The sequence below is a fragment of the Salvelinus alpinus genome, chromosome 21 (genome assembly GCF_045679555.1).
Source record: "Salvelinus alpinus chromosome 21, SLU_Salpinus.1, whole genome shotgun sequence".
Taxonomy (NCBI): Eukaryota; Metazoa; Chordata; class Actinopteri; order Salmoniformes; family Salmonidae; genus Salvelinus; species Salvelinus alpinus.
The window spans coordinates 26,853,795-26,871,918 of record NC_092106.1 but is presented as its reverse complement, the minus strand read 5'-3'; the positions used below and the strand labels follow the sequence as shown (position 1 = coordinate 26,871,918).

General features: G+C 42.7%; 1 protein-coding gene and 1 long non-coding RNA gene across 4 annotated transcripts; both read left to right on the top strand.

Annotated features, from left to right (window-relative positions):
• The first annotated feature begins 2,211 nt into the window (after nt 1-2,211).
• LOC139548153 (uncharacterized) lies at nt 2,212-7,674 on the top strand. Of its 2 annotated transcripts, XR_011669662.1 has the most exons (7): nt 2,212-2,859; nt 2,969-3,129; nt 3,227-4,134; nt 4,249-4,347; nt 6,243-6,399; nt 6,800-6,922; nt 7,145-7,674. It is a non-coding gene; the product is annotated as an uncharacterized lncRNA (long non-coding RNA). The 2 variants fall into 2 exon arrangements; XR_011669661.1 differs by having other exon boundaries at nt 6,243-6,922.
• Nucleotides 7,675-9,961: 2,287 nt separating this feature from the next.
• Nucleotides 9,962-16,938, top strand: LOC139548150 (2-hydroxyacyl-CoA lyase 2-like). Of its 2 annotated transcripts, XM_071357590.1 has the most exons (14): nt 9,962-10,458; nt 10,977-11,178; nt 11,340-11,467; nt 11,676-11,926; nt 12,013-12,112; nt 12,276-12,373; nt 12,457-12,593; nt 14,435-14,569; nt 14,684-14,798; nt 14,980-15,149; nt 15,344-15,414; nt 15,539-15,610; nt 15,706-15,811; nt 15,948-16,938. In XM_071357590.1, the coding sequence occupies exons 1-14, from the start codon at nt 10,351-10,353 to the stop codon at nt 16,124-16,126; spliced, it is 1,872 nt and encodes a 623-aa protein (XP_071213691.1). In that variant the 5' UTR covers nt 9,962-10,350; the 3' UTR covers nt 16,127-16,938. The 2 variants fall into 2 exon arrangements, with proteins under 2 accessions (XP_071213691.1, XP_071213692.1); XM_071357591.1 differs by lacking the exons at nt 15,539-15,610; nt 15,706-15,811 and having other exon boundaries at nt 15,948-16,107.
• The last annotated feature ends 1,186 nt before the right edge of the window (nt 16,939-18,124 follow it).

The window sequence follows — 18,124 nt, the reverse complement described above, 5'->3', positions numbered from 1 at the left end:
CAAGTGGAAAGTCTGATTGTTAGAGCCCACACTGTTTCTCATTAGGCTATCATAATTCGATTTTCATTATGCTATAGCCTTTACTTTGTACGCTGAAGGTGCGTTTTGGTAGACGTAGGATATTGCTCGCTTTCAATAGCCATTATGAAACGGATAGTTGTATATTGTAGGCAACCGACTGGGAGGCAACACTAATACGTTTTGTCCTTACAACCAAAATCAGTAAAAAGACAGGTCAGGCGAATTTGCGAAGAATGGAATTACCACATGGCGCTTCAGCCTACTGTTTACACTACTGATAGTAATGGGGGAAAAAACATATATCTTTTTACATATGTAATTATCTGACTCTCCCTCACACACACACGCATAACACACGCTGGACTGTAGCCATCACGGTCTTGCCCAGCCCAACTATCCGACAGATGACGTTATTATTTCTGATGTCGTTTGTCAGCTTCAACCGTAATACTTTACTATGTTATACGGTCTATAATAAATCTTTTTTTTTATTGTGTGCCCCTTTCGGGAAATGTGTCTTGGATCTCAACAAACAACAGCACAGGAACACCAATAGGTGCATAAATACATAAATCCCAGCAATAACTACAACAGACAACACATGTGGATACAGTCCGTAATTCAGTTCAAACATTTTAGGAGGGGTGGAGATGGAGGGGTTGAGCAGTTATTTATTCAATTGACTTATGCTGGTGGGAATGAATGGTTTCTGGGCTCTGGCGGTTTTGTAAAGATGGACTCAGTATCGGCGGCCTGATAGTAGGAGCTGGTTCTCCTGGTTGAGTGGGTGTCAGGTCGGTGGCAATTCTCGCTCCTGCCCTCACTACTCTCCAAGAACAGCGCTTGCATGTCCTTGAGATTAACCACTGATTTTGCTAGACAGCTGTACTATTTTATGCAGTTGGTTTTTATTTGCATGGATAGCTGATTGTCCCAGGCTTGGAAACAGAAAGTGAGAACGTAAATTATAGTTCCAAGATATTTATATTGCTCAAATATAGTCCATGAGCCCGCGTTTTTGTCGGGCTCACTTAGGGTGATGATGTCTCAAAGTGATTTTCTTGGTCTATGTCCCTAGAGTTGGAACATTTGTGATAGCAGTGCAGCAATGGCAGCTTTCACTTTTTATCACTCTTTCTTTCATCCCTCCAAAGAGGGTCTCCCATTATTTTCTGCAGATCCTCTTAAGCTCTGTCAGGTTGGATGGGGAGCGTCACTGCACAGCTATTTTCAGGTCTCTCCAGAGATGTTCGATCGGGTTCAAGTCCGGGCTCTGGCTGGGCCAATCAAGGACATTCAGAGACTTGTCCCGAAGCCACTCCTGTGTTGTCTTGGCTGTGTGCTTAGGGTTGTTGTCCTGTTGGAAGGTGAACCTTCGCCTGAGCGCTCTGGAGCAGGTTTTCTTCAAGGATATCTCTGTACTTTGGTCTGTTCATCTTTCCCTCAATCCTGACTAGTCTCCCAGTCCCTGCCGCTGAAAAACATCACTACAGCATGATGCTGCCACCACCATGCTTCACTGTAGTGATGGTGCCAGGTTTCCTTCAGATGTGACGCTTGGCATTTAGGCCAAAGAGTTAAATCTTGGTTTCATCAGACCAGAGCATCTTGTTTCTCATGGTTTGAGAGTCCTTTAGGTGCCTTTTGGAAAACTCCAACCTGGCTATCATGTGCCTTTTACTGAGGAGTGGCTTCCGTCTGGCCACTCCATTATAAAGGCCTGATTGGTGGAGAACTGCAGAGATGGTTGTCCTTCTGGAAGGTTCTCCCATCTCCGCAGAGGAACTCTGGAGCTCTGTCAGAGTGACCATCGGGTTCTTAGTCACCTCCCTGACCAAGGCCCTTCTCTCCCGATTGCTCAGTTTGGATGAGCTCTAGGATGAGTCTTGGTGGTTCTAAACTTCTTACATTTAAAAATTCATGGAGGCCAATGTGTTCTTGGGGACCTTCAATGCTGCAGAAATGTTTTGGTACCCTTCCCTAGATCTGTGCCTCAACACAATCCTGTCTCTGAGTTCTATGTACAGTTCCTTCGACTTCATGACTTGGTTTTTGCGCCGCCATGCACTGTGTAGATAGGTGTGTGCCTTTCCAAATCATGTCCAATCAAGTTGTAGAAACATCTCAAGGATGATCAATAGAAACAGGATGCACCTGAGCTCAAAGACTCATAGCAAAGGGTCTGAATACTTCTGTAAATAAGGTATTTCAGTTTTTATTTTTAATACGTTTGCTAACATTTCTAAAAACCTGTTTTTGCTTCGTCATTATTGGGTATTGTGTGTAGATTGATGAGGAAAACATTTAATTTAATCCATTTTAGAATAAGTCAAGGGGTCTGAATACTTTCCAAATGCACCATACATCAGCCTAGCAGCAGAGTTGGGGCTCTTGGTGATTTTGCATCCAGGACCCTACATCTGTGCTGAGTGGGACTTAGGAGTGCTGCGCAGGTTGTTTCCATTACTTTAAGCCTTTAACTTTGTAGCAGGGGTTAGTCCAATTTTACCCAAGCCAACATGTTGAATGTTCAATGAGACCTCCTTATAACGTTTTTTTCCTTTCGGCTGGCTGTTCCGTGACAAAAACATGAAGTTGAGAACAACCTACTCTGTCTTCATAGAAGCAGAGAAACCTTTCTTTAACAAACTCATCCCAATAATTAAGCCTCTACAAGTACGTAAATAAGTGACCTTATTATCCAAGCTATCAAGTCCTGATATCTGTTCGCAGAGAGGTTCGTAGTTTGAAGAGGGAGGCCCCATCATTGCAGTTCAAGTGGAGAATGAGTACGGCTTATATGCAAAGGATGAACGATACATGCCTTTTATGAAGGAGGTAATGTGATACTGTACTGTTTCTCACTATCTGCATAATATTATATGCCCAGTATAGACTTTTGCAGTGACCTCTAAATGTATAGTGAAACTTTATCTCCTTTGGCCAGCTCTATTCCTCTATCCAGAGGGATCAATGAACTCCTGCTGACATTAGACAACCGGGAGGGGCTACGTTTTTTTTTCTTAGCCCCTCCTCTCTTAAGTTCCCAAGACGGTAAACCTTCAAAGACTGGCAAACGGAACCATACAATATTTAGCGTACATGCAGGTATAGTGCCAATGAATCTGTATTTTCTTCTATTTTGTCTTGCATCTGTGAAAACATAGTGGTCCAAAGACTAAGTGTGACTTTGCCCTTACTGTAGCCCCAGAAACCTCTGCTTCTAATGGAGTACTGGTTTGGGTGGTTCGATGTCTGGAGTGAATCTCACCATGTGTTTCCAGCAGAGGGTATGTTTCCCTCCAAATCAATACATTACAAACGAGATGAAAATCATGTCATATAACCCCTAGTTATATCAACGCTTAAAGTTAATCTATTATTTACATTTTAGTCATTTATCAGACACTCTCGTCCAGAGTGACTGCGGTGGCAGGTAGCCTAGTGGTTAGAGCATTGGGCCAGTAACTGAAAGGTTGCTAGATCAAATCCCTGAGCTGACAAGGTAAAAATATGTTGTTCTGCCCCTGAACAAGGCAGTTAACTCACTGTTCCTGGGCTGTCGTTGTAAATAAGAATTTGTTATTAACTTACTTGCCTAGTTAAATAAAATAGTAGTGAGTGCACACATTTTAATTTGTACTGTTGCCCCGTGGGAATTGAACCCACAATCCTGGCATTGCAAGTGCCATGCTCCACCAACTGAGCCCACAGTGGACCATCCATCCATCACGCAAAGGACTGTATGTGGCGACCGTCTAGTATTGATTCAGTCTGTCTCCTCTGGTAGACATGTTGGCTGTGGTGTCACAGATACTGGAGCCAGGTGTATCCATCAACCTCTATATGTTCCATGGTGGAACCAGCTTTGGCTTCATGAATGGAGCTGTGGTGAACCTTGGCACCTACAAACCTCAAGTCGGAAGCTATTCAGCCAGTTTTATGTATCCCTTGAACTGACATTTCCCAAATGTACATTTCCTTGACCAGAAAAATGTTGTCATCTGAATCTGAATCTTTTTTTTATTTTTTATTATGATGCTTTGTTATCTGAGGCTGGAGATTACACCACCAAGTATCAGCTCTTGAGGAATTTATTCAGCCAGTTTCACAGTAAGCTTTCTCTTTCAAACATCCACATACAATACTATTTGCATTTTGGAAAATAACAGGCCCCATATTTAATTTGTTAAATTGTCTAGCTTGGAGTGTATCTGTGTGTCTCAGATGAGAAGCTTCCTGAGGCTCCCTCTCTCCAGGCCGGGAGAGTATGTCATCATTCAGAAGCATCTGTCACTGTGGGAGAGCCTGCAGTTTACTGACAAGGTGAGTTAGGGGTCAAGTAGCATACTGTCTGTTGTGACCTGGCCTGCTTGGCAAGTTGGCAATACTCAAGGGTTGATGTTGATTCCATAATGGTCAGTATTTAATTGAATGCACCACATTGACATTGTTTCATCATCAAGCCCTTGAAGTCAGAGGGGCCTGTCAACATTGAGAACAATAACAATGGTCAGTTCTATGGCTACACTCAATATGAGACCACCATCAGCAGCAGAGGCCTTCTGAACTCCAAGACAAATTTTAGAGACTGAGCCCTGGTGAGTACAGACAGACACAGCGACATGGCATGAATTTACTACAGTAAATGGTGCACACTGTATGACAATACATCATTTGTACCAATAAAGTTGGCCTGTCTTCTAGGTGTTTGTAGACAGACACTTTGTTGGAGTTTTGGACTATAAAATCGTGGAGATTACACTGCCTGATGGGGAAAGGTATAGTGATACTTTGTGTTTAGATTCAGGCTATAGGGGTGCTGCTGAGCTGCTTTCAAAACTGGCTAGTTCATATTCAACACCATGTTAGAGGTGAAAGCTCCTGGTGATGCTGATAAATGCGTTTGTCACTAAGGTGCTAGGATTATTCCAACAGAAAGTTTTCAGACAAATGTTGTTCTGACAAAGAGGATTCACAATCACTAACTTTGCACCTGCCTGTTATTGGAAAACAAGTCCATGCTGCTTAACCTATAGCACAGCGGAGGATTGGACATGATCAATTACTCTCTGCAGTCCAACTGAAAGCCATGTTTCCTCTATTGTCTCTGTGTCCTATGCATTGTTGACTGCAGTGCTTCAATTAGTGGTTTCCACATGTTTTATGTATTTTCCATTGAAGGGGGAGAGAACATTTAGTTTACTTATGGAGAACTGTGGAAGAGTGAATTATGGTAAAGCCCTGGATGATCAGTGAAAAGGTATTATATTCTTAGTTGCTACCACTTTAACAATCTGAATTCCATGGCAGAAAGCATACATTGAAGGCACTGTAGACCTTTGTTTGTAATCCTTTATTACTGTGACATCAGTTTATAGTCGTTAAAGTGGATAGACCTGAATGCTCAACAAATAGCGACAGTATCCATGAGGTCTTGGAATAATTGTATTGTATTGATACTCGCTCATTCAGCTCTTAATCTTTAGTCACATATCACCCTGTTCTTGGTCTGGTGGGAGACATTGTATTGAACCACGTGCCTCTAAAGGGCTTTACAATCTACTGTTTGGATATGAAGCCAAACTTCCTAAAAAGGTTTGTCCTGATCATTTAGTTTATACAACAATAACTTCCATTCTGGCTCTTACAGTTTGTCATCTGTTGTCAATGCAAGTTTAACTGGCATATCAGGTTGTCTTAAAGGCCCAGTGCATTCATAAACGTGATATTCCAGTGTTTTATATATATTTCCACACTATGAGGTCGGAATAATACTGCGAAATTGTGAAAATGAACATAATACCCTTTTAGTGTAAGAGCTGTTTGAAAATACCTCCTGAAATTTCAGCCTGTTTTGGTGGAATGGAGTTTTGGCCTTACATGGTGATATCACCATATGGTAAATTAGTTAATAGACCAATAAGAAAGAGAGTTCCAAACCTCTGCCAATAACAGCTAATTTTCAGTTTTCCCCTCCTCACTCAGACCACTCCCAGACAGTCCTAGCAAAACTGTTGTTTGAGAAATAGCCCTTTGCTAAGAAACCATTTTTGTTACTTTTTTTATTGAAAATAATCACAGTAAGGTACTTAATTGTTACCCAGAAATTATTTGATATTGAGATGAAAATGGCTGCATTGGACCTTTAAAGTTTAGATGACTCATATTGTAGCTCTGCCCCATCTTATTTAAATGGGGAATCTCCTCCCATGTTTCAGATTGAGTGCAACAAGCCAGTGGAACTCTGTCCCCCAAAAGCCTTCCTTCCCAGGTTTCTTCCAGGGCAGGCTGTATGTGGACGGTCATCCCAGAGACACCTTCATCCCAGAGACACAAGCATTTCGCTACACTCACATTAACATCTGCTAACCATGTGTATGTGACCAATAAAATGTGATTTGATTTTAGCAGACTGCCTCTGTGTAAAGTAGCTCAACAGGCTTTGTGGTTATGAGAGAGAGCACCACCTGTCCATATTGTATCCCTGCTGGTTTATTCGTATAGTATAGTAGACCTATCTCTGGTTTATTGGTGTACTGTATATCGTGCTTCTACACCTGCATTACTAGCTGTTTGGGGTTTTAGGCTGGGTGTCTGTACAGCACTTCGAGATATTAGCTGATGTACGAAGGGCTATATAAAATAAAATTGATTGATTGATTGATTGATTGTAGTAGGCCCATCACTCATCAGACACACATACAGTAGTGATAAAATACGTTCTTAGAGAAACTCTTAACTCTCAGTGTCAAGTCACTGATTACAGTGTTTCCAGCCACAGGGTTGGAGTAAAGGAGTGGTATTTATCAACGGGCAGAATCTTGGACGCCACAGGTCCGTCGTTCCCCAGCAAACCCTTTACCTCCCTGGACCTTGGCTTAAAAGTGGAAATAATCAGGTACAACTGAAAAAATCTCCTATAAATTCCAAGAGATATAGCGTTCTAGTCTTCTGAGGTGTTTTCAGAAGTTGTTCTCATGTTTACAGTGCCATGTATTCTTCTAAATTGTTTATCAGCCTTTATTTGTACAGTTTATCCTCAAATCAAGACACTGATACATATACAGGCTAGAATAGTTTGTTTAATGGATCTGTGTTTTCTTTGTTTTCATTCTTTTAGATCATCGTGTTCGAGAAACATAAAGATGATTATAAATTTGTTTTTGTTGAAAATCCTGATCATGGAAAAACAATTGATGTATACAAACATCCATTTTGTGTTCTGCTTTGAAATTATCAATATTTTAAATAAAACAATGACACAGCAAGTTATTATAATATAGTAATAACATGGTAAAATACAAAGCTATGATTACCGTAACACACTGTATGTATGTAATGTTGTTTTTGTGTTATGGGATGGGTCTACCACTGAATGTGATAATAGATATGTATTTATATGTAGCCCAGAACACAGTCATAAGGAAAGATACATACATTGAAAAACAAGACATTTAGTGGCAGACTATTACAACAAAGAAAGGTGAGATGGAAGAGATAAAGGACAACAAAGTTCAAAGGTCCTCAAGGTCAAATGCAGGTGTGTGAAACATTCCAGTTTCAGTGCCTCACTAGTTGTCCGGATAGGCAGTGTTATTGTCCATCTAAATTGAAATATAGATAAATAAACAAACCACTTGAATTCACAAATATTTGTGTCTTGGGTACTGTTACACATCATTTAGCTGTTAGGTTGACTAAAAAGGTATTTATTATATTTACATGAACACAATATAGTTTGTAGCGCATCTTATGCTCATCTTGAATGGTAAAGCTCTAGTTATTAATGCATGTTATTAATCATGCTATTTATTATAAGATTATTACAGATAAGAATGTAGTTTACAGAAGGAGAAGAACAATCTGGCACGCCCCTTCCTGTAGTTTTTTTTGGGGGGGGATATCATTGAATTAAATATTTCTTATCACAGATGATATTATATTGACCTCTGTTGATTATCTATCCTGATTGCCTAGTCACTGTTACCCCTACCTAAAATCAGCAAAAAAAAAAGAAACGGACCTTTTTCAGGACCCTGTCTTTCAAAGATAATTCGTAAAAATCCAAATAACTTCACAGATTGTAAAGAGTTTAAACACTGTTTCCCATGCTTGTTCAATGAACCATAAACAATTAATTAACATGCACCTGTGGAACGGTCATTAAGACACTAACAGCTTACAGATGGTAGGCAATTAAGGTCACAGTTATAAAAACATAGGACACAAAAGAGGCCTTTCTACTGACTCTGAAAACACCAAAAGAAGGATGCCTGGGGTCCCTGCTCATCTGCGTGAATGTGCCTTAGGCATGCTGCAAGGAGGCATGAGGACTGCAGATGAGGCCAGGGAAATAAATTGCAATGTCCGTACTGTGAGACGGCTAAGACAGCGCTACAGGGAGACAGGACAGACAGCTGATCGTCCTCGCAGTGGCAGACCACGTGTAACAACACCTGCACAGGATCAGTACATCTGAACATCACACCTGCGGGACAGGTACAGGATGGTAACAACAACTGCCTGAGTTACACCAGGAACGCTCAGGCTGTCCGGGATATAGGCTGAGAGAGGCTGGACTGAGGGCTTGTAGGCCGGTTGTAAGGCAGGTCCTCACCAGACATCACCGGCAACAACGTCGCCTATGGGCACAAACCCACTACTGACGAGTAGCGGTTTTGTCTCACCAGCGGTGATGGTCGGATTCGCGTTTATCGTTGAATGGAATGAGCATTACACCGAGGCCTGTACCCTGGAGCGGGATCGATTTGGAGGTGGAGGGTCCGTCATGGTCTGGGGTGGTGTGTCACAGCATCACCGGACTGAGCTTGTTGTCATTGCAGGCAATCTCAACGATGTGCGTTACAGGGAAGACATCCTCCTCCCTCATGTGGTACCCTTCCTGCAGCCTCATCCTGACATGACCCTCCAGCATGACAATGCCACCAGCCATACTGCTCATTCTGTGCGTGATTTCCTGCAAGACAGGAATGGCAGTGTTCTGCCATGGCCAGCGAAGAGCCCGGATCTCAATCCCATTGAGCACGCCTGGGACCTGTTGGATTGGAGGGTGGTGGCTAGGGCCATTCCCCCTAGAAATGTCTGGGAATTTGCAGGTGCCTTGGTGGAAGAGTGGGGTAACATCTCACAGCAAGAATTGGCAAATCTGGTGCAGTCCATGAGGAGGAGATGCACTTCAGTACTTAATGCAGCTGGTGGCCACACCAGATACTGACTGTTACTTTTGATTTTGACCCTCCTTTGTTCAGGGACACATTATTCAATTTATGTTAGTCACATGTCTGTGGAACTTGTTCAGTTTATGTCTCAGTAGTTGAATCTTGTCTTGTTCATACAAAAATGTACACATGTTAAGTTTGCTGAAAATAAACACAGTTGACAGTGAGAGGACGTTTCTTTCTTTTTTGAGTTTACATGCACATATTATCTCAATTACCTCAACTACCTCATGCCCCTGCACATTGACTCAGTATGGTACTCCTATATAGTCTTGTTGTTATTTTATTGTGTTACTATTTCATTTTTCTTACTTGTTTAATCTACATTGTTGTCAAAATGGTTATATCGTAAAAAATGCATGATTTTTTGGGGGGGGTTTAATGTAAGATTAGGGATAGGTTTAAAATCACATTTTTAGAAGATACATTGTAGAAATGGGCGTGCTTTATGACTTTGCGGCTGTGGTAACTAGCTATGACCTGGCACAACTCCGATATAAAGTGTTTTTTCTCAAAGTTGCCGGGATGTCACGTGTCCTACTTATATTAGTACACTATTAACAATCATATTACTACGGAATGTATATTCGATCAAATAAGCCATGCAATTTTTTGACAACGAAATTCGACACTCATTGACCTACATACAAAAACTCCGAAAAAAAATATAAAACGCCACCTGCTGGAGAGGTCAGATTCCGGGCCCAGTTATCCCTCTCGCTTCGGGTCTTCCGCGCTGTTCTTATTCACGATTCCGGTAGTTGCGGACCACTGCGTTATTGCCCGTGAATTGTCATTTTGCGACATTTGCGCAACTTTGTTACAACGTTGAGCAATAGCGATCATCGGTCATTTCAATTTGAAATTCGATGGTTAGTTTCATTGCACGAACGGGTGGAGTCTGGTTTTCCACGCGTTTCTTGCACAGTAGCCTAGTAAATTGTGCATTTGAAATGCCTGTTTATAAATTGTACTGCTACTAGGTTGTGCATTGAATGAACAGCAGCCTAAACTGGAGAGCTATTCGATCCACAAAACGGATACTGCTTTATTTTAGGACTCGCTTCAGTATTTTGACACATTTCGCATGGAAATGGAGATTGCCACTGCGCTGGGGTGCTCTGTTGGTTTTACCTTCGGAGGACTAGTATTTGTAGCGTATAAACTTGGTTTACTGTATCAGTTGTTTCATAAGGTAAGTCACTTCTGTGTAAACAATGTTTCATTCTAATTTGGTGTCAGCCTGCTCACTTGCTGTCTCAACTGTGAAACTCACATGCAGCCTGGTATTCTCAGAAGCAAAACAACTTGTTCATACCTTACTACAGTGTTATTTTACTCACTTGCTTCTTCACCTAGCCTAAGTGAACCTACATAAGACTCAGATACTCATCTAGTAGGTGAAAGGTAACCCTACTGTATGTGAGAGAACTTTGAACTGCCTTGTGGCTATCTAACACAAAGGCCATGACGACACAGTGCAGGTTCTTCAGAAGTTATACAATAGGCTACATAAGGAGCATTAGGTCTACAAGGACAATATACAGTTCATTGCTAAATACAAGATAGTGATATATATAGATAACCAATAAGCCTTTTCTAGTTTACAACAGAACTTTGCAGTTATTTAAATTAAATTATACACTGTCCTTGACCCTGATTTGAGATCTGCCTGTTCAGTCCTTTACCTGAGTCCTCTAATTCTTCCCCCAGACTGAGACTCAGAGCCCTCGCCATGGTGGGGAGAGTGTGGCAGAGGTTCTGCGTGCCCATGGGGTTAAGTTTGTCTTCACCCTGGTGGGGGGGCACATCTCGCCCATCTTGGTGGCCTGCGAGAAGCTGGGCATCCGCATCGTGGACACCAGGCATGAGGCTACTGCCGTCTTTGCAGCTGATGCTGTAGCTAGGCTCTCAGGTAAACTAGTACCGTACATGACCTACTATAATATCCTAAATACCTTGCATTACAGTTGTCCATCTGAACCGTTCGGACCTGGTTTAACTTGCTTAGGACACTGTAGTCTACTCGTGTTCATACTGTAGCATTGACACTGTCATTGATTCTCCCTCCAACAGGCACTGTAGGTGTAGCTGCAGTGACTGCTGGCCCGGGCCTGACTAACACAGTCACAGCAGTGAAGAACGCTCAGATGGCCGAGTCTCCACTGCTTCTCTTGGGGGGAGCTGCTGGAACACTACTTCAGGTGAGAGTCTGAGGCCTTTTACTGGTGTAGCAGCATGGGGGTACCCTAGTTCTAACGTTAACACTAAGGCTACGCTGCAATAGCAAGTTAGACTCAACAATGACCATAATCTTGCACTGTACAGTTGTGTGACTGTGGGTGAGCACAATATATATTGATTCTCCCTATCCATTGTGGAGGTTTGACCTCTTGGTGAACTGTTGTGCAGGGTAGAGGAGCGCTGCAGGACATTGACCAGATGTCCCTGTTCAAGCCGCTGTGTAAGTTCTGCGCCTCGGTGAGGAGTGTGAGGGAGATCGTCCCCACGATGAGGAAGGCTCTGGCCATTGCCCAGTCTGGAACTCCAGGACCTGTGTTCATAGAGTTCCCCATTGACACACTCTACCCCTTCCACCTGGTGTCCAAAGAGTTCGGAGTGAAAAACTCTCCCAAGGGAATAATGGGGAAAGTTGTCACTTGGTAAGTAATCAGCAGGACTGTGCTTGACCATGCATTCACACATCCCTAGTGATTTGTAACAGATCCTGTATATGTTCTTCCATAAGGTACCTCCACAATCACCTAAAGAACTTGTTTGCTGGGGCCTGGGAAACCAGAGATGTTTCACCTCTCCCTGTGCACATCCCTCAGGCCACAGACGATCAGGCAAGACTAACTCTAACCCTCAGTCATTCTCTAACAACAGTGAGAAAGGCTTCATTTGGTAGAACCAGTCAGTTCGTACTAGCCAGTTACAGATTTCCAAATAGACATGAAGGCATGTTTTTATGTAACCCTTGTGGCTCAACCTCTAGTGATTTGACATCAGGTACAAAAGTGTATAGAGCTGGTGAGCAGAGCCAAGAAGCCTGTTATCCTACTGGGGAGCCAGGCAACACTACCTCCAACACCTGCAGATGACATCAGGTATTTCAACAACCACATTTATATTACACATCATCAGACTTTTGGTCCATTCAATGCCAATTCATATAGTTGTCCTGTTACAGGGTAGCCCTGGAGTCCCTGGGCATCCCTTGCTTCCTGGGGGGAATGTCCCGTGGCATGCTGGGTAGGAACAGTCCCTTGCACATCAGACAGAACAGGAAATATGCCCTAAAAGACGCAGACCTTGTGCTGCTAGCAGGTGAGACACAAACTGCCATCTGTAAATCTTGTCTCTATACAGTTGTTTATTTATTATGGATCCCCAGTAGCTGCTGCCAAAGCAGAGGCTACTCTTCCTGGTGTTCAGCAAAATTAAGGCAGTTTATACAATTTTAAAAACAATACATTAACAGATTTCACAACACACTGTGTGCCCTCAGGCCCCTACTCCACCACTACCACATATCTACAGAACTAAATCCATGTGTATTTATAGTGCGTATGTTATCGTGTGTATGCATGTGTCTGTGCCAATGTTTGTGGCACCTCCGTACCTTCAGGCTCTGATCAGGCCCTACACCCAAACAAGGGCACTGCGTTCATCCACCTCTGGCCTGCTCGCCTCCCTACCTCTGAGGAAGTACAGTTCCCGCTCAGCCCAGTCAAAACTGTTCGCTGCCCTGGCACCCCAATGGTGGAACAAACTCCCTCACGACGCCAGGTCAGCGGAGTCAATCACCACCTTCCGGAGACACCTGAAACCCCACCTCTTTAAGGAATACCTAGGATAGGATAAAGTAATCCTTCTAACCCCCCCCCCCCCCTTAAAAGAGTTAGATGCACTATTGTAAAGTGGTTGTTCCACTGGATATCATAAGGTGAATGCACCAATTTGAAAGTCGCTCTGGATAAGAGCGTCTGCTAAATGACTTAAATGTAAATGTGTTGCTTCACAGTCCCCGCTGTTCCATAAAGTGTTGTTTTTTTTAATCTGTTTTTTAAATCAAATTTTACTACTTGTGTCAGTTACTTGATGTGGAATAGAGTTCCATGTAGTCATGGCTCTATGTAGTACTGTGTGCCTCCCATAGTCTGTTCTGGACTTGGGGACTGTGAAGAGACCTCTGGTGGGGTATGCATGGGTGTCCGAGCTGTGTGCCAGTAGTTTAGACAGACAGCTCGGTGCATTCAACATGTCAATACCTCTCATAAATAAAAGTAGTGATGAAGTCGATCTCTCCTCCACTTTCTGCCAGGAGAGATTGACATGCATATTATTAATATTAGCTCTCTGTGTACATCCAAGGGCCAGCAGTGCTGCCCTGTTCTGAGCCAATTGCAATTTTCCTAAGTCCTTTTTTGTGGCACCTGAACACACAACTGAACAGTAGTCAAGGTGCGACAAAACTAGGGCCTGTAGGACCTGCCTTGTTGATAGTGTTGTTAAGAAGGCAGAGCATCGCTTTATTATAAACAGACTTCTCCCAATCTTCACTACTACTGCATCAATATGTTTTGACCATGACAGTTTGCAATCCAGGGTTACTCCAAGCAGTTTAGTCATCTCAACTTGTTCAATTTCCAGATTTGTTTATTACAACATTTTGTTGAGGTTTAGGTTTTAGTGAGTGTTTTGTTCCAAATACAATGATTTTAGTTTTAGAAATATTTAGGGCTAACTTATTCCTTGCCACCCACTCTGAAACTAACTGCAGCACTTTGTTGAGTGTTTCAGTCGCTTTAGTAGCTGACGTGTTGAGTCATCCGCATACATAGACAATCTGGCTTTACTCAGTCAGTGGCATGTCGTTAGTAAAAATGTAAAAAAGCAAGGGGCCTAAACAGCTACCCTATTCCTGATTCTAACTGAATTATATTTGAGAGGCTTCCATTAAAGAACACCCTCTGTGTTCTGTTAGAAGTAACTCTTTAGCCACATTATAGCAGGGGGTGTAAAGCCATAACACATGTTTTTCCAGCAGCAGACTATGATCGATAATGTCAATAGCTGCACTGAAGTTTAACAAGACAGCCCCCACAATCACTTCATCAATTTCTGTTGTATTTGAGGCTGTCTCACAATGGTGGTATGTGTTGCAGGAACTGTATGTGACTTCCGATTAAGCTACGGCAGAGTGCTGAACAGGCGCAGCAAGATCATTGCTGTCAACAGAGATAAGACTCAACTTCTGAAGAACTCTGACATGTTCTGGAAGCCCAATGTGGCCGTTCAGGGTTGGTACTGTTGTCTGAATTGTCCAATCAATCTTATTTGCTTTCACAAAATGCTGCCACTTCCTGTTTGGCTATTTGATCTTGTGGAGACTAAAATGTCTGTTTGTCTTTTAGGAGATGTAGGCTCCTTCCTACTCCGTCTCTCCAAAGGCCTCATGGGCCACAAATGTCCCGAGGACTGGCCACAGAGGCTCAAAGCAGGAGACGTCACCAAAGAGAAGGCTAATCGGTACACAATTTATTCAGCCAGTTGGGCAGAAAGCCAACTGTTTTTTGTGTTTTTTCTTTTTATACATAACCAATAACCTTCATGCAAATTAATCAGTACATCTAGTGCACCAAACACAGACAGTACAGGTTGTGTTAGTTCCCTGTGAAAGTGTGTTTTGCTCTGTGTGTTTTCTGTGCAGGGGGAAGGCTGATGAGAAGACGGACCGCCACCTGAACCCCCTGAGTGTCCTACACCATGTGGATGAGTTGATGGCTGACGACAGCATCATAGTGGCGGATGGGGGCGACTTTGTGGGCAGTGCTGCCTACATCATGAGACCAAGGGGCCCACTCCGCTGGCTGGATCCAGGTCAAGATCCTCAGTGGAAAGTGTTAAATACAAGTAGACAATATTTTTGGAAATGTGTTATAGGATTGTGGTCACTTGAGTAAGAGGGGTATTAACATGTACAATAAAACAAATAGGACTTGTTTATTTAATTTGAAAACAGGACATTCTTGATATCTTAATGGATGATTAACTGATGTTGGTCATTCTAACAGGAGCATTTGGAACCCTTGGTGTTGGAGGAGGGTTTGCTCTGGGAGCCAAGCTGTGTCGGCCTGAGTCAGAGGTACAGTAGAATACCAAGCAGGCCTTATCCGTCACTGTTTTATAGGGGTTTAGGTTTTTCGGTTTGTTCATGTTGTGAAACACCATTTTTGGCTGAGTTTAGCTGACTTAAGTTTCTCATTGAGGTGTGGATTATCTATGGCGATGGATCCCTGGGATACAGTGTTGCAGAATTTGACACTTTTACCAGACACAAGGTACAGTAATTACCAATTCACCATTCAGACCAACTTATCAACTAACTAATCATGCATTCAGACCAGTTTATCTGCTTTGTCCCTCTCTCTCCCAGACGCCAGTAATTGCTCTGGTGGGGAACGATGCCTGTTGGAGCCAGATCTCCAGGGAGCAGGTTCCCATCCTGGGCAGCAACGTGGCCTGTGGCCTGGCCTTCACAGGTCTTTTATATGTTGGCCTACTGTGCCACCATACTGGGGATCTCTAGTGCCTATACTCACACATGCAAGGTCTCTGTTAGCCCATGTCATGTCTTTGGATGTCATGTCATGCTGTCTCTGTTCTCCCCTTCCCTAGATTACCACATAGTTGCAGATGGTTACGGAGGCAAGGGCACCCTCATTGGTCGCGAGGACGAGGACAAGCTGGATGACATCATAAAAGAGGCACAGAAGGAGACCCGAGAGGGGAGAGCCACACTACTCAATGTTCTCATAGGGAAGACCAACTTCAGAGAGGGTTCCATCTCTGTGTAGAGTAGCTCAGACAGACAGACCACAACCCCTGGGGTCTCTGTCTGGACCTGTGGGTCCTAAAACCTTCCCACCTTGCCTAGAAACCCAAATCTGTTCACATGCTGTTGAACAGTACAACTGCTGCATTTTGCTGGTGAAGAAAAGTGTGACTTCTGGGAACCTCAACAATTCAGGAACTCATTCTTCTCAATCTTTTATCAGCCTTTTGATCCTTGCTATATACACTTTTAACCAATTAATGTATATTGACTTCGGATAGCCTATTGATTTACTGAACTCTACCTTGAAACTTGTCATTTATTTTGAAAAAGTGATATTTAAAAAAGGGTTATTTGGTGGCAGGTAGCCTAGTGGTTAGTGTTGGGCCAGTAACCGAAAGGTTGCTAGATCGAATCCCCGAGCTGACAAGGTAAAAATCTGTTCTTCCCCTGAGTAAGGCAGTTAACCCACTGTTCCTAGGCCGTAATTGTAAATAAGAATTTGTTCTTAACTGACTTGCCTAGTTCAATTTTAGGATTTGTAGGGTTAACATCAAGGTAATAAATACAATTGTAATACTGTAGTTGTTTTTAATTTAAATGGTATAGAATTGATGATTGTATGCCTTTAATTCTTGAATGTACTGTAAGACTCCACATACATCAATCAACAGAATGGATACACAAATACAAGATGTTGATTCAAAAGTTAATTATATGCAGTAGGAGTGCCCTATTTAAATAAAAAAGGAAGGAATTTAAACTGGAAGATGTTATCATATTTTACCATTTGGGTAGTGGTCATTATAATCTTGAATAAATTATAACATTTTATTACACTGCTCATACTATTTCATATATTCTATTTATATTTTAAGGAATTCTGCATTATCATGCAAATTGAAGTCCACCTTACATTTGCCTTGATTTCATGCATGTTAACATCAGAAGCCTCCTCCCTAAAAAAGAAAAATCACTGCTTTAACACACTCCGCCAACCCTGATGTCCTAGCCGTGTCTGAATCCTGGCTTAGGAAGGCCACCAAGAATTCTGAAATTTCCATCCCCAACTATAACATTTTCCACCGAGATAGAACTGCCAAAGGGGGTGGAGTTGCAATCTACTGCACAGACACCCTGCAGAGTTCTGACATTATATCCAGGTCTGTGCCCAAACAGTTCGAGCTTCTACTTTCAAAAATCCATCTTTCCAGAAAAAAGTCTCTCACTGTTGCTGCTTGTTACAGACCTCAGCCCCCAGCTGTGCCCTGGACATCATATGTGAATTAATTGTCCCCCATTTATCTTCAGAGTTTGTACTGTTAGTTGACCTAAACTGGGATATGCTTAACACCCCGGCCATCCTACAATCTAAGCTAGATGCCCTCAATCTCACCCAAATTATTGGAACCTACCAGGTATAACTCAGGCACCCTCATAGATATCATCCTGACCAACCTGCCCTCTAAATACACCTCTGCTGTCTTCAACCAGGATGTCAGTGACCACTGCCTCATTGCCTGCATCTGTAATGGGTCTGCGGTCAAATGACCACCCCTCATCACAGTCAAACGCTCTCTAAAACACTTCAGCGAGCAGGCCTTTCTAATCGACCTGGCCCGGGTATCCTGGAAAGATATTGACCATATTCCGTCAGTAGAGGATGCCTGGTTATTCTTTAAAGTGCTTTCCTCACCATCTTACATAAGCATGCCCCTTTCAAAACATTTGAACCAGGAACAGATATAGCCCTTGGTTCACTCCAGACCTGACTGCCCTTGACCAGCACAAAAACATCCTGTGGCGTACGGCATTAGCATCGAATAGCCCCTGCGATATGCAACCTTTACGGGAAGTTAGGAACCAATATACACAGGCAGTTAGGAAAGCAAAGGCTAGCTTTTTCAAACAGAAATGTGCATCCTGTAGCACAAACTCCAAAAAGTTCTGGGACACTGTAAAGTCCATTGAGAATAAGAGCACCTCCTCCCAGCTGCCCACTGCACTGAGGCTAGGAAAC

Coding starts and splice junctions, on each gene's coding strand:
- LOC139548150 (XM_071357590.1), top strand. CDS start 10,351: ATGGAAATGGAGATTGCCACTGCGCTGGGGTGCTCTGTTGGTTTTACC. Junction 11,179..11,339: donor TGCTGTAGCTAGGCTCTCAG/GTAAACTAGTAC, acceptor TCCCTCCAACAG/GCACTGTAGGTGTAGCTGCA. Junction 11,468..11,675: donor CTGCTGGAACACTACTTCAG/GTGAGAGTCTGA, acceptor ACTGTTGTGCAG/GGTAGAGGAGCGCTGCAGGA.